Here is a 14,573-nt window from a genome sequence, read left to right on the forward strand (position 1 = left end):
TACAGTATTAGTCCATGGACGACGTGGTTAGGCTATATAATTATGTTTCTTTGCTCAGGGACAAAAACTGTGCACAACAACTTTTACATCAGAGTTTTTGTCTTTGAGAAATCAGCACCTGTCTCCTGTTAGCAATTGTGTTAGCAATGCTAGTTTATGTAGGCTAGGCTATTACAACTGTGGAAGTATATGGAATGGCTTCCTTTTGTTTCATACCCCATTGACTTGTGCTACCATTGAATGCTAATAGAAGGTGGTTGCCTATTTCACATGAATGCAAGCTAAAGTAAAAACTTTCGGCACATTCTAAGACAGGGCTTGATTAGTGATTGATAGTGATTAATCATCATGATTAGTCACGTGAACTCACATTTCGTGAAGAACTAAATTAAATGTGAATTCACGTGACCGGCTGGTTTACCAGGCTAGATTAATAGTGTGTAGGCTAGGCTTATAAAACAGGGTCCTTGAAAAAGGCACTGAAAGTTTTTGAAAATAAACAAATAGAAATGGGTCAATGAAAGTGCTTGAATTTAGGACTCTCTTTTTTTGTTGCAAGAATAAAATTAGTTATTTTGTTTTTGTTTTCATTTACTTAAAGCCCCTGGAAACCCACATCCACAATAACCTTCTGCAATTTGCTCCAACATGAGCTTACAAACCCAAAATAAAATAAATACAAGTATAGTTGGGCTACTGTGAAAATATAGATAGAAACAAACGAAAAACATGAGAAATACCACTACATGAATTTACATAATGTTGTGCAAAGTCTTCCCATCTTATTGTATTAATCTCTGTCAGGTAAAGTTGTAAACAATTTAGTGTGTCAAATTGATGATATATGAGGATATAGGTCTAGGCTAGATCTTTGGGGGGGGCATAATTCATGCTTTTCTGAAAGTATATTATATTGGTGGATGTTTTCCTTATGATGATCACCAACTGGGGTGTTAAAATTCTGTTTTACTGAATGTTTTCTCATCTTTCATATAGGCTCATTTACCTCTGTCCAACTGTCCTGCTCCCACTATGTCAAGTTAGCCAGAACAAACAGGAAAATACAAAATGTATTAGATGAAAAAAAGGAACCAATGCTAAAATACTGTGCTGTGGGGGATCTGCAGTGAATAGAAATAGAATATGTCTGAACGACAGCCAAACATTACAATTTTGTATGTTTTAACACTGAATAGTTATAATTTTAATCCAAACGTAAAGAGAACCCACTTAAATTCCTTTATTGCTCTGCCTATTTCCAGCTAGTTTGATATCTCCAGCTCCCTCTGCTTTTGGCATGTGATCATCAGTTCCTATGACATCATCAGTGATGTCATAAGATGAATTTGGTCAATAATGTCACTGATGACATCACTGGTGATGTCACAATGTCTATGACATCATCAGTGACTGACATTATTGACCAAAATCATCTTATGACATCACTGATTATGTCATAGGCACTGATTATGTCATAGGCATTGTGACATCATCAGTGATGTCATAGGAATTGTGACATCATCAGTGATGTCATAGGCTTTGTGACATCATCAGTCACCGAGATGTCATCAGTGATGCGAAGTTAGGCAATTGTGCGCTGCGCATGCCAATAGAGCAGGCGATTGTGCGCTGTGCATGTCAATAGAGCAGGCGAGGAGACGCAGCAGCTGAGCTGCGGGTGAGGCTGCAGAGCAGCCGAGCTGCGTGCGGCGAGTCCACGTAGCAGACGAGCCAGGGTTTCGGCCCTGAAGGGGGTAATAGAATCCTAGTACTATTAAACATAGGTATGGATGTGAGGTCACAGTGACCTTGAACTTTGACCACCAAAATATAATCAGCATCCTTGAGTCCAAGTGGATGTTTGAGCCAAATTGAAAGAAATCCCCTCATTATGCGTTTCTGCTCGTTAACGAGCATGGAGCAGGTGGTCGTGAGGTCATGTCACAGTGACCTTGAACTTTGACCACCAAAATCTAATCGGCAAACCAAAAAAAGTAGTCTAACTTGATTTGGTGACTTTGTCTGCGTAGTCAACAATTTAAATGAGCGTTTAATTTGAAAGTTTGAACCGGAAGTGATATCGTTCATTGTGTCTAACTTGACCCCAGTCCTGTCATCTGACTCTTTTCCTGTTGGGAGAGAAAAAGTTTTGAAACCCCACCCTCTCTACTGACTGTAAGCACACAGACGTAGAAGTGGTTCGAGGTCCTCCTGACGAGTGAACAACACTGACCAAGGAAGAGGAGTATGACAATAACGTTATGATGGAGTTGTTGCTGTCGCTCTTTGGATATCGACTACATTAATAACAACAACAACAACACCGCCAAGCCACAGGCCAGGCACTGAAGTCCAATTAGACAACGCCAGGATTTGTTTCTACTTCGTGGTTGGTTTCTCTCTGGAAAGTAAACTCGAGCAGGTTTGGATTGCTCTTCCTGTTACAAACTCGGTGCCCACAAAGTTGTTATGGAGTGATACGGCCCATTGTTTGTATGGATCGTAAGTATGGACATGGACACTATTGCTCAAAGACATGCGGGATTTGTTGCGGGAGAGACCGTTACTCGAGCTGTAGGCTAGCTTAATAATGCGTGTTGGTCAGCCCTGAAACTGCTGTTGTCGTAAAACACACGGGGTTGGCTGGACTGAATGCTCCTTTCCTGCTATTCTTCTCCACTTCTCAGCGCTTCCTGCTTGTGGTGGCCACTGCACTTAATGGCTAAAAATACATAGTAAAAAAAACTCAAAATGGACAGATAACTGTATAGTGGGAACCTTCACTTGTTAGTTTTAATGGCTGTTGTTTAAATGTTTGACAACTAAGTTGATGCTCATTTTATGTTTTGCCTTTACAGTTTTGGCCTCTTTTTTTTTTTTAAATCAGAATGAAATCAGGGTGCCATTTTTTATGTTTTTAATGAGGGAATAAGGATTACCCTGTCCACTGATAATGAGGTGACTTAAGTCCCTCCTAAATATAGACCCATAGAAATGATAATGTGCTCAAACATGTGCTGGGAAACCGCACAGCACATCACTTGAATAGAGAGAAATTCAATGGAGACAATTCTGCCTTTCTGAGCTTTGAAGGCAGTCAGCCACTTAATTGCTTTTGTTTGATTATGGCTATTTCAAATGGAGAGCCGCACATTCAATGTCGAGACGAATGAAAGACGCTTGCTGTTCAGTTGTCTTTGAATCCTCTCTTGTAGCCTGCTTGTTGGTCAAGCTTTTGAACCTGATGAACCAACAAGAAAGACAGGAAAGGGAGAGAGACGCAATAAAGTACTCTTTTGTACTTTATTTTCAAACCCTCGGGGTGCAGAATCAAATCCAGTCAAAACATCTGCTTGAGGCTCCATGGAGCCGCTGAAGAACATATTCAGCCGTGGCCCGCTGTCAAACTGGAAAAACTTGGAGCAATCGCAGAAAGGGAACTTCACCAACCCCGTGTGGACGGCCTTGTTCGACTATGAGGCGTCCTGCAAAGATGAGCTCACCTTGCGCAAAGGTGACCAGGTGGAAGTCCTGTCGCTCGACTCGGAGATATCGGGGGACGAGGGCTGGTGGGCGGGTAAGGTCAACAACAAGGTGGGCATCTTCCCGTCCAACTACGGCTCCTTCAAGCCCAGCGGGTACGGGAAGCTGCCGGTCAGCGGCGTGGTGGGTGACCTGGGCCCGGCCGTGGTGGTGGCCGAGTTCGAGGTGGAGGCCGTGGACTTCCGGGACCTCAGCCTGGAGGAGGTGATCGGCGTGGGCGGCTTCGGCAAGGTGTACCGCGGCACGTGGAAGGGCGAGCTGGTGGCGGTGAAGGCAGCCCGCCAGGACCCCGACGAGGACCTGAGCGTGACGGCGCAGAACGTGAGGCAAGAGGCGCGCCTGTTCGCCATGCTCACCCACCCCAACATCATCGTGCTGTTGGGCGTGTGCCTGCAGGAGCCCAACCCCTGCCTCATCATGGAGTACGCCTCCGGGGGCCCGCTGAGCCGGGCGCTGGCCGGCCGCCGCATCCCGCCGCACGTCCTGGTCAACTGGGCCGTGCAGGTGGCCCGCGGGATGCTGTACCTGCACAGCGAGGCCATCGTCCCCGTCATCCACCGGGATCTCAAGTCCAACAACAGTAAGTCAGCAGCCCTGTGTTTGCTACCGGCTTACAAGCCCCTTTAGAGGCGGGTAGCAGCCTGTAAACAGTTGGTCAGTTTCCCTTATAAATCAACTGTACTGTAATTCCCTCCGCTCCACATGGCTCAGAGTACCAAGTCATTCATCAGTCTAACCCATTCCCCCAGTCGTGGCCGTGTTGGGCCGATTGCAGTGAAGGGCGCTGACGTATTTGTCGCGGCTTCTCTTCGACCAAAGGCCTCATGGCACTGATGGAACACGGTGTACAGTGGTGTATAGCTGCTATAGGAAACGCTTTGCCATATCCAGAACAAAGGCAACCTTTTCTCCCCCCTTGTGAGAATATGTGCTCCAATAACTTGAGAATTATCAAGTCAAAACATTTCATTAGTGAAGGAAATTGAATTATCTCTCTGGCTCTTTTTTAATTTCCGAATTGAGTCAATAATCGGTTCCGTCGAGTAATTATTTCAGGGAGATGCAGTTATATCATCTTGAGCAATCTTTTTAAGAGTTTCAGTCACATATTCAGTTGAAGCTTGATCACAAGCTTTAGAAATAAAATTACTGTTATTACGACAAGATATCTTTTTGGATGGCAGCCCAATCATGGGACTGCGAGGCAGTGAAAAAAGCTCAGCGTCCACTCCACGCACGCGCAGGCAGAACAGAAGAGACTGAAAGCTTGACTTGCAGAGGTCAGGAATCCAAGTGGGAGCATTTCATCTCAGCACCGTCACAGCTCACACTTTGGACTTTGGTGCTCACTGGGGATGGCGGTGGTGGTGGTGGGGGGGCGAGGTTGTGGGAAGGACTTGCGTCAGTGTTTCGGGCCCTCGCCGCGCGGACACGTACGCGCTGGACCTTGTCATTAAAGGGAGATGTATCGCTGATGAAGCTCTTTGCCCCCTGCTTTATTTTTGGAGCATAACAAGTGCCTTCCTCAGCTTTAGCGGTGCCCTTAGCCTAAACATCGAGCCACATGAATTCACACAGGCCTCCTTCTAGTTATTATCATTCTTATAATTCCCTGGCTGTTATCTGTTGCGGTGGGTCCAAAAGTTAATGTCTTTTATGGGCGGACCGTGATCACCAAACCACCTTGGATAGTCCCCTGCAGAGAAAGATCAGACTAGCTTTTTGTTTAATTGGGAATGAAACAGGGATGCACAATGGTACAGGGATGCACAATGGTATCAGCCTATAAAAAAAGGCTTTCAAATTAAATATCGGGATCAGCCCCAAACGAACATTTCTGCTGATATGACATGCCGAGAAAATGAGCTTTTAATTATGCCCAAATGCTCAGTGCTTGACTAAATGGCGTGTTTTACATAACCTAACTTGAAGTAGTTTTCTCAAGCCCAGTGAAATGTGCACATTTCCAAAACCATTGCATTTATGTCTGCATTTGTTAGTGGGCCATCACGATAAGAGTCAGCATCAGGCCCGTAGCCAGGGTTTGAGAAATACTGAGGTCATTTTAGCGCGGCGTGGGGGGAAAATGTCCATTTTAAAGTAAAATGCTTCAATCTGGTGCACTTTTAGAGCAAAATTAAGAGGCTAGATCTATAAAGAACTACAGACATCATGTTCGATTAATATCCTCTTTACTGTGCTGTTGCTTTAAAATGATACAAAAAATAAATGTCTCCCCATATAATACAATTTATATTCTGCATACAGGTATACAATGGCCCATCTACACAAACATGACTTACAGGGGAGTTACTTACCCATTCACTTCAATAGAACTGTCCCCAAAGTCTAGCCCCAATCTAGCCCCAATGCAAAATTTGAACGTTGTGGTGAGTTATGTCTCTTCCGTCTATAGCACACAGAGAGGAAGCAAATTGTTGCATTTCTGATCAACTGTCATATATCATGTTATTTATGAGGGCTTTAAAACATCAATGACAGATGAATAGATCTGGGGGCCGGGGCTATTTTTCTTTAAAAAAAAAAAACTCCCCCCCCCCCCCCCCCTTCTTTTTTAATACCGAGGTCATGACCTCGGTGTCCTCAATGGTAGCTACGGGCCTGAGCATAATAATGTGTTAATTCCACTACAGACTTGATGTTCTCTGACATTAGGTGGGGGGAAATGTGTGCATATATCGGCACTCGGCCAAAAGAGTTGGAAAATATCTGCAAAAAATGTAGAATATCGTGCATGATAGAATGTGCGAGACCGCAAACATGCCGCGCTGTAGGCTTCTGAGAATTTGGCCTTGGTAGGGGGCGGGGCGCCGGGAGCTCCACTCCCCCGTTTCAAGGTTTGTTTGAGGTAAAGGATCCCTTGTTCAGCATGTCCTGGGAATACCTTTCTCCCCCAAGGCCTTCTCTCCACTCCCATCTTCTCACCTCCCTACCAGGTTTCCCCCCCGTTTGAACAAGCGTTAAGTGGGTGTTCCTGTCAGTCTCGCTCACCTGCCATCTACCTCCCAACGTACTCCCTCATTATTCCTCTCCCTATTCCACTTCAGCACCTTCCTGCGCACGTTTGCCATCCTCACACAGCTGCTCGCCAGTGCTGGAAAACCAAGCTGATCGCCAGAATAAAATGTCGGGATTGTGCATTTCTGCAATCCACATTTATGTACAATCTCAATGTAAATTTGAAAGAAATTTTACATTTCTGAAAGGTGGCATTTTACGTTTCTGCTAATCTACAATCCCATCATGATAATAAATGCAAATGAAACAACTTTATGAACAATGTTAGGCAAGTAAAACAAGTCGGTTAAGGTTAGGGTTATGATTTGGGTTAGGCTTAAATAACGAAAACGTTAAATGTGACGCACGGTTGAAATGTTTGGAAACGCTGTGACCATACTCTCGCTTGCCAGACTCTCTCCCTACAACGGGGGAGAGTGTGGCCGTACTGGCTGGCACTCGGGTATAGCGGCCCGGGGGGAAAAGGCTCTGTTTACCTTTACAACCAAACACCGAAAGTACAAAGCAGGCACAATCCAGGTCCAATCGTTTTCGGCGCGTAGCAACGAGCTAGCATTGTTGACGATGCCGTTTCACAGCGGCGTAGGCATTTTGAGATCGACAGATTCGACACGCACAGCGGCAGAGGCATTTGAGTTAGACAGATTCGTCACTTAGGGAGTGGAAAGGAAATCCATATATGGTCGCAGCCGGTCAGTCAGAGCGGGTCGGAGCCAATGGCAGAGCTTGCAGGGAGCGGAAAGGGATTTTCTTCCGCTGCCGGCTGAAATGGCCCTCCAGTGTGAAAGGCAAGTGTTTACGCCCTCCATCCACCCCGGCCCCGCAACACCCTTACTGGCCACCGCGCTATTTCAATAGCAGACTCTCGTTGATATACACTTATCTTATCTAGAAACATGATATGCACATATTTTTGGTTCAGAAACATTGATATTCTACATATGCGTGCAGAAAATGTGTACAATGCAGACATTTTATTCTGTCAACCAGGCTGGGGGGGAAACACCCTCCTGTTACGCAAAAACAGAGAAGCGTAGTGTTTGTATACGATGCAGGCCAAGCCAACACAATCCCTCTTTCTGTGCACCGGGAGATGGTATCAGGCCCGTGCCTCTTGTTGTTTAATTCTTCTCTGCATCTTTGTGCCTGGCCTGCCCCTGCTTGTCTCCGCATAGCCGTAGCCCTCCTGTGCCACTGAGCAATATCCTGTTGTGGTGCAGAGAGAGGGAAGGGGGCGGATGGAGGCTGTGGGGAGGGGAGGGGGGGGGGGGGGGGGGGCTCTGTCAGTGGTCCAGTGATGTGGGCTCAGTTGAACACACACAGGTGCAGCAGGGGCATAAGAACGTGCCGACATTCATTAACCCATTGATACCTGATGCAGCATTTGTGTGTGTATCCCTTTAAGACCGCGAACCGCGGTTCGCGGTCTTAAAGGGATACACACACAAATGAGGGATATACACGCAAATGCTGCATCAGGTATCATTGATCAAGGAGAAGTCCAAGAACACTCCGCAAATGGAGTTTAAAAGTAGCTAAAACAGGTCAAGTTTCGGTGTCAGTCCAAGAGCTTCTTCCTATATAGATTCTTCTGACGGAGAAATCCACCGTAGATAGGCAGAGACCAATTTCCCCATCGATAGTAGCATCAATAGACCAAAATGCAATGCAGCCTCAAGACCTGTTGTGTTTTGAGTAATGGCTGCAGGTAATTCATTGAAATAGGCAACATCACTAACTGAAGTAGAATTAGACGAGGCAGGTTGAGGGAAACTAGGTTGAGGTTCACTATAAAAGTAAATAACACTTGAAAAAAATAACCTAAGAGTGCAAAATTATCCGAGGGTGGATTTCTCCTTCAAGGAAAGGTGGAAGGTTATTCCGTTTAGGCGAATCAAGTGGATGCGTTGGAAAGAACCGTCATATCGGGCGAAAACTCTGCTCTTCACTGCAGGATAGAGTTGGCAGCACATTGCTACTTTAAAAAAGTAGTTGACTTTTGATCATGAAGAGCAGCTGTTACAGTGATGGATTCAAGTGAATAGTCATTATCCCCGAGAGGACTTTTAAACAAGAGGCAGAGTTAGAGTTCTACTTAATGACCAGTGGAGCGCACTGGCCTGTATGGAAGATGCTGATTAAAACAGGATCATTGAAGAAAGTGCAGAGAGACAGAGAGAGAGAGACACAGAGAGAGAGAGAGAGAGAGAGAGAGACAGAGAGAGAGAGAGAGAGAGAGAGAGAGACACAGAGACAGAGAGAGAGAGACACAGAGAGAGAGAGACACACACAGAGAGGCAGAGAGAGAGAGAGAGAGAGAGAGAGAGAGAGAGAGACCGAGAGAGACCTTGGATTGAAGCCAGAGGCCATAACTGGAATTCCACTGAAAGTAAATACAGCACAGAGAAGAGAGGAGCCTCTCTCTCACTTGTTTTGGTCTATATGGCTATATGGGTATGAGACACAATTTAACTCAAGTGGACTTGATTAGCCCTTCACATTCACATCAATAGAGTACACACACACACACACACACCACACTTGTGCATTCAATTGCCGATATAACCAACCGATAGTGGCCTTTAGTTAAAAAAACGGACTTCGGAGAGTCAGTGTTGTTGGCTTCTGAGATGATGGGTAGGGTTGAATGTTCACATTGTCATTCCAAAATATCGGTATCAGTATCGGCCTTCAAAAACGCCATATCGGTCGAACCCTAGTCGTTACGACGCCAGTACTCAAGCCAGGCACAAAGAGTTCATACACCCTGAAAACGGCTATAGGCATGGCCACGCTCTATGAAACTGTGCAGACGCTGCTTTAGTTAGAAATGGTGGGGAAAGTGCCAAGCTAAGCAGACGCGGGGCTGGAGCTCACAGGACCTGTTTCAGGAAGAAGCCACAGTTAGATCTTGGATCAACATGTCTTTTTTTCTCCCCCCCCCTTTCCACGAGTGCACAAACATCTGATACATCCCTCTACCGCCATGTTTTCATTCAGGGCCCCCAGCGCCCCACACAGCAACGCACCCAAAACACCCTCGCCCCGTTAGCACTGCACACACACACACACACACGTGCACGTGCTCGCCCAGCACCCCACACAGCAACGCACTCAAAACACCCCTCGCCCGGTTAGCGCTGCACACACACACACACACACACACGCTCGTTCTCACACACATCAACATTCCCCGCTTCAGCCAGGGGAATTATGAGGGCAATTTAAACATTTTAGCCAGCCACCGCCGCGCCGGCGATGGTATGGGAGGTATTTAGTATAAGGAAATAAGGGCATTTTATACCCGATAGAGTCTGAAAGTGCACCCTTGTTTTTGTTAAGCCAGCTGTATTATCTTTAAACATGTGTAGCGGAGGCGATAAGTAAGTGAAGTACTAACACTGTAGAGACGCTGTAATAGACATCCTATCTCTACACATGTACATTTGGTGGTACAGGTGCTCCACTATTGCGGTCAGTTTGCCATTCAAATCGTTTATTGACCGCGACTGGTTCTTCACTGCACCACCTTTTCTCATGGTGTGGAGAGGCAGAGCCGTGGTTGCTGCTTACTAGCGTTCCTGTTGAGTTCGTGTCAAGCCGGGATCACTGTTTGTCGAATGTGTCGAAGGTGTCATGAATACATGCATGAACTTGAGGTTTTGTGATGAAGTGGTCACTCACCCTAACCCTATATTAATCGGCAACACATTTTCATAGAAATACATTTCTCTTTATCGCTTATTATTATCACACAATAGTGATTCAACCTATACCCAGGTCATGAAAGTTATTATATAATTTGCTGTTTTATTATACACACGGTGTCTGGTAGGTCTTTCCTGGGAAAGATCCTCCGGTTTGTCTTTCAATAAGCAGTAGTACTACTCACTCACACTGACTGGACACACTGTTTGATTGACAGGGGATCTCTGGGGTAAGACAAAGTCATCAGTTTATGCTTTATGATCACTGTTACAGTAACGTAAATCCACTTTATTGCAACGTCCGGTGTTCTGCCAAACTTTATGTGGATGCTACGCTAGCATTTGAAATCAGCGCACGGCGTAACTCCGAAAGGTCAGTGTAGCAAAAACCCGCATCATCAGGCAGCAACCCATCCGTAAACACTGGCCCATCTTCAGCGCCGGCGTGCTGACCGGCACGTCCGAGGGGTGCTCGGGTGCCCTGACGGGGTGCTCGGGTGCCCTGGCAGAGAGTGGAAGGGGGTCACCGAGGCTAGAGCTCAGCTGTGTTGCTGCTAGCGGTGTGCGTGCGTGTGGGATAACTGATAAGGGAAGCGGGGTGTTGGGTCGGCTAACTCGGCGTACAGCTCAGCCAGCTGTGTTGTTCCCCTGCTCTCTTTATTTTGGAAAAGGAGGCTGCCAGCCTGCATCCGCAGATCCCAGCCTCTGATTGGATTGAAGAGCAGGTAGGATCTGGCAAAGGGATACACACACGCACACACACACACACACACACACACGCACACAGACACACACACACTACAGCGTTCCTGACTGTACGTGTGGGTGTTCGATCATTGTGTAGGTGCCTTAAATGTAGTTCAACATATATTTATATATATATATATACCGGTGTATATACAGTGTTTCCCACAGGATTTTGAGAATTTGTGGTGGGGGACCGCAGACCCCCTAGGGGGGTGCGGGGGCACGCCCCCCGCGAGATTTTTTTTAAACATTTTAAAGTAAAATGCATGAATTTGGTGTACTTTGAGAAAGCTTAAGAGCAAAATTAAAAGGCTAGATCTATGAAGAACATGTCATCATTACTGTGCTGTGGGTTTACAATGACAAACTAAATTTCTCCCTATAGGTCAGGGATACTCAACTTGCTTTGCCACTTTCGTGAAATGATAGAAGGCGAGGGGCCAGTTAATAAACAAACAATATACATTTTTCTGTATCGGATTGTAGGTTTTTGGGGTGTCAGCCGGAGTTTAGGCTGACAGTGTTGTGCACACTGGATAGTTAGTTAGGTTAGTTGGGTTAAGTACATACATAAGTGCCTGGGTAGCGAGCAGATGGCGGTATTTGACAATTTAGCAGCTAAATCATAGATTATTGAAAGATATTCCATATTCCAGACTGAAATGCTATAACAGAAGTATTGGCCAGAATGACATGAACATTTATTGGACACTTATTCAGCGGATATCTTGCATGTTGCGTTCAGGTGCACTGTAAAAAAAAAAAAAAAAAAAAATTTTTTTTTTTTTTTTTTGGTCAACAACTTATTGTGGTGGTCCAAATATTATTGTGGCGGCCCGCCACAAATTCCTTTATGTATGGGAAACACTGATATATATATATATATACATACATATTACATACATACATACACATACAAGCTGCATTGTGTTTGCGTGTGTGTGTGCAGCAGGATGAGTGAGTGGGTGGAACAGCAGCACTGCAGGAGAGGAGACAGAGGAAAGAGCAGACACTGGAAGGTCAGAGCAGAGTGCACAGGAAGCGGAGAGGTTTCCAGAACTCGGCCAGAGTGAGACCTCTCTCTCTCTCTCTCTCTTTTGTGTGTTTTTCTCCAGTCTGAAACATCATTCTCACCAGCTCAGCTTGGCCTTGTTTTCCGCTGCACAGATCACAAGACAGTTCCCATACTAATGAGCAAAACCTGCATAATGCTTGTGGGAAAATGGATATGTTATAAGGATTAGAGGATTGTTGCTTCCGAGAGTTTAGGCAGGAAAGGAAGTTGAGCTACACTGATTGTCTACGTAGTGAAGATAGTCTTTATCTCATTATATCTGCGATGGAAGAGATGATTTGAACATATTCTTCTGAAATATCCCTGACCTGTAAATCATCCTTATAAAGAACTATAGTAATCCTATATAATATATTTTACAAGGATACTATAGTATGCAGATATGCAGCTAGGTCAAAAAACTATACAGAAATCCTGTACTAATACCATAGATAGGTCATAGGAGATAAAGAAAATACCGGTATACAAGTGCGATTGTAATGTTTAATAATTGTTATATTATAGTTATGTATGTATATATAAGTGTGATTAAGTCACTATAAAGAACAATAAACTTGCAGATTTGTGTTTTAGTTATCCAAACATTTCTTAAAGGCAGAGCAACTGTGGAGGCAGATATGTGCAGTGCTACGCTTCATAATATTAGTATTATTCACTGGGTTTCAGTTAACTACAAAAACTGGAACAATATCATAATATTAGCATCATTCACTGGGCTTCAGTCTGTTACTTAACTACAAAAACTGGACCAATCAGATTATTTCTGCCTCCAGAACAGCTCTGCTTCCAGGAAATGTTTCCATAACTAAAACTTACAAGCTCACTATTGAGCACGACAGAGCATTATACTACAAACCTCTATAGGGCACTTATAGAGATATGAGATGGTACAATAACGTCTGTAAACTCTCTATTGAGTACCACATACACTGTTTCAGCTCCTATAGTAATATTAGGTAGGGCAGACTTTGGCACAGCCATATAGAATCCACACAGTACTGATACCTTGTCTCTCTGGCTGTGTTCACCTGCCTTAAGTTAAGTTAACCTTTATTTATCCCCGTGGGGAAATTCATCCTCTTGACCCATCCTCTACTACAGGGATACTCAACTTGCTTTGCCCGGGGGCCACTTTTGTGAAATGATAGAAGGCCAGGGGCCAGTTAATAAACAAACAATAAACATCTTTCTGTAGGGGATTGTAGGTTTTTGGGGTGTCAGCCGGAGTTTAGTCTGACAATGTTGTGCACACCGGATAGTTAGTTAGGTTAAGTTAGTTAGGTTAAGTACATACATAAGTGCCTGGGTAGCGAGCAGACAGCCGTATTTGACAATTTAGCAGTTAAATGATAGATTATTGAAAGATATTCCATATTCCAGACTGAAATGCTATAACAGAAGTGGAGTATTGGCCAGAATGACATGAACATTTGGACACTTATTCAGCAGGTATCTTGCATGTTGCATTCAGGTGCACTGTAATTTTTTTTTATATATATATATATATATATATATATATATATATATATATATATATATATATATATATATATATATTTAGAACACGGCTCTCTTGAATACTCTATTCTGATTGGTCAATCAACAATATTCACCGGTCATTATTTCTCGCCAACCGACCGCTGCTCTGCCACACCTGGATTAATCAGTTGATAAGAGCCTTTTGTCAGCAAGCCACTACTAATTAGGCCAACCAGTTGCAGCTGTGGTGTCTTGTGTGCCAATTACGAATGAAACCGCTTTGTCGTTGAAAACGCTATTAAAAAATATATTTGAATAATTATTTTGGTCAGATTATTGAATGATTTAGTTGTAGGCCGTGTTCTAAGCGGGATAATGTATATTGAGGCGGTGATTACTGGGAAATAATGACCTTCAGGTGAACGATTAAGCCCGACGCGTAGCGGAGGGCTCAATCCACCTGTCTGTCATTATTTCCCCCGTAATCACCGCCTCAATATACATTATCCCTTACATATACAGTATATATATATTTATTTTTTGCAAATCCATCGCGGGCCACACAGGGGCCACATGCGGCCCGCGGGCCGCAAGTTGAGTATCACTGCTCTACTAGGGACCTTCCTAGAACTAGGCAGTGGGCAGCCCCAGTGCAGCGCCCGGGGGCCAACTCCAGTTCGATTGCCGCCAGTGCAGCTTCGTCAGGGGCACTGACAGGAGTATTATTAACCCTAACATACATGTCTTTGATGGTGGGAGGAAACCCACACGAACACAGAACATGCAAACTCCACACAGAAAGGACCTGGGACGGACTGGGGTTTCGAACCCGGGACCTTCTTGCCGTGAGGCAACGTTGCTAACCACTGAGCCACCATGCCGTCCTTGACCTCAGGGCATCTGGGGTCAACCCAGTAACGACCTCCCCCCACTCTGAGTTGCAGAGAAAATGTCAACTAATGGAGGTTAAATTTCAACTCACG

At 44.8% G+C, this 14,573-nt stretch overlaps 1 protein-coding gene across 1 annotated transcript in view; it reads left to right on the top strand.

Annotated features, from left to right (window-relative positions):
* Positions 1–3,363: 3,363 nt before the first annotated feature.
* The window catches only part of LOC310779904 (mitogen-activated protein kinase kinase kinase 11), a gene marked incomplete at its 5' end in the record, with an annotated part of 55,877 nt that continues 44,667 nt past the window's right edge, over positions 3,364–14,573 (top strand). The window contains one exon of the mRNA XM_083640414.1: positions 3,364–4,123. Coding sequence (XP_083496540.1) covers positions 3,364–4,123 — 760 coding nt within the window. The remainder of the gene's footprint in view (positions 4,124–14,573) is intronic.

This window comes from Poromitra crassiceps (assembly GCF_964638095.1).
Source record: "Poromitra crassiceps genome assembly, chromosome: 7".
NCBI classification, from domain to species: domain Eukaryota; kingdom Metazoa; phylum Chordata; class Actinopteri; order Beryciformes; family Melamphaidae; genus Poromitra; species Poromitra crassiceps.